The 1,834-nt window shown below is 59.8% G+C and overlaps 1 protein-coding gene across 1 annotated transcript in view; it reads left to right on the plus strand.

The window, feature by feature from the left end:
- Positions 1-1,834, plus strand: part of VSX1 (visual system homeobox 1) — a 2,344-nt gene extending 510 nt beyond the window's left edge. The window contains exons 3-4 of the mRNA XM_009641646.1: positions 738-918; positions 1,569-1,834. Coding sequence (XP_009639941.1) covers positions 738-918; positions 1,569-1,834 — 447 coding nt within the window. The remainder of the gene's footprint in view (positions 1-737; positions 919-1,568) is intronic.

Here is a 1,834-nt window from a genome sequence, read left to right on the forward strand (position 1 = left end):
TGGAAATGCAGAACCAGGGGAACCGAGCTGGCCCCGACGGCTGCTCACCAGCCAGTAGCACAGCTCTGTCCTCCAGAGGCACAACTCAGGAAGGAGCTGCTGGGCCAAGCTGTGTCCCGCTAGCTTGCTCACTAGCTTGTCCCTTTGAGGGACACATGCAATTTTAGGGCCTGATCCTGCCCCACTGTGGAGCAGCTCATTGGCCTAAGAACAGGGTGGTAGTCTGGGCAGCAGCTGGGTTGTACCTACACCCCTTGAGCCTTTGAATGCAGGAAGGGGTTGGGGAGAGGGACCTGAGCACCCTCTGTCATCATCCATCACTGTATTATGGACCCCTTTTTCTGGAGAGGTTGGTGCTCTGTGAGGGGGCAGCAGAGGGGCCCTGCGAGCAGGCAGAGTGTAGGGTGACTTTGGCTGGGATCACCCACTGGTGCCACGATCAGCCTCATGTAATGTGTGCTCCCTCTCCCCCCATTCCTCCCCTCTCTCACTGACACCCATGTGTGTGCCCTCCCTCAACCCCATCCCCACGCACTGCCCTGGCCACCCTACCACTGCCACCTGCACGTCCGCACCCTGCACTTGCACACCCAAACCCCTCCACGCACCCACCGCGGCTGCCCCTTTGCCCTGGATGCACACTTGCCCGTGCCCAATGGGCCCTGGATGCCCGGCCACGGGGACCATCTCCTCCCCAATCCCACCCCTCCGTGCTCTCCTGGCTGTTACCCCTGAAGGTTTGGTTTCAGAACCGAAGAGCCAAGTGGCGGAAGAGGGAGAAGTGCTGGGGCCGGAGCAGCGTGATGGCTGAGTACGGCCTCTACGGGGCCATGGTGAGGCACTCCATCCCTCTGCCCGAGTCCATCATCAACTCCGCCAAGAGTGGGCTGGTGGGATCCTGCGCCCCGTGGCTGCTGGGTAAGTGGGAGCTGGGGGCTGGGGGGGTCAGGGGGCAGCTGTGGAGCAAATGGCCCTTCTGCTTTCATATGGCCGTCCTTGCCTTTTCCCAGAAAAGAACAGGGCCTCAGCCATGAGCTGTACACAGAGCTGCCAAGCACCCTGGCTTTTCCACTCCCTCCTTGCAAAGAGCAGCTGGGAAAGGGAAAACCTTTTACTGCTGTGTCAGACAGGTGCCTGCACATGGTTGGGTACAGCTTTCTAGTGCTAGCAGCTAGTGTGGGAGTTGCAGGCCATCTAGGGAGTCATCACCCTCCCCCCCAAACTGAAGATAATGCTACCTCAGAGCTACCCTCTGCTCATACACGGTCCGACACTGAGGTGGCACTCGCAATCCAGGCTGGGATGGGCCATCACAGCTCTCCCTCTCCCTGTAAGTCTTCCCTTCTGCAGGGGAGGTACAGACCAATTCTGCTGCAAGCCATCCTTTTGGGCTTCAGAGAGCAGCTGGCAGGGCTCTGAGCCGGGGAAGGCTGGTAGCTAGCGTGAGTTTTCCTCAGGATGGAAGTGAGAGCTGAAGGAAGCAGCAGGAGGGCAGGAGGTGATGCTGAGCAGTCCTGGGCAGATATAAGCAACCGGTGCCCTTGGCTTTGCTCTCTCCCCTCTGCAAGGCATGCACAAAAAGTCCATGGAGGTGAGCAGGAAGGCGGAGAGCCAAGAGAAGCTGGCAGATGGCTGGCGAGTGGAGCAGGAGGAGGAGGAACTCAAAGGGAAGCAGGCCAGTACCCAGAGGGGCTCTGACAAGCTTGGCCCTGCAAAAGATTCGGAGGACACAGCCATCGACCTCTCCAGGACAGCCAAGCACGAGAAGAGGGGCGTACTGAGGCAGTGCATCAACGGGGACCCCCCCATGGAGCAGAAGGACAGGGACCACTGA

Source organism: Egretta garzetta, unplaced genomic scaffold, assembly GCF_000687185.1.
Source record: "Egretta garzetta isolate BGI_Z169 unplaced genomic scaffold, ASM68718v1 scaffold17, whole genome shotgun sequence".
Classification (NCBI taxonomy): domain Eukaryota; kingdom Metazoa; phylum Chordata; class Aves; order Pelecaniformes; family Ardeidae; genus Egretta; species Egretta garzetta.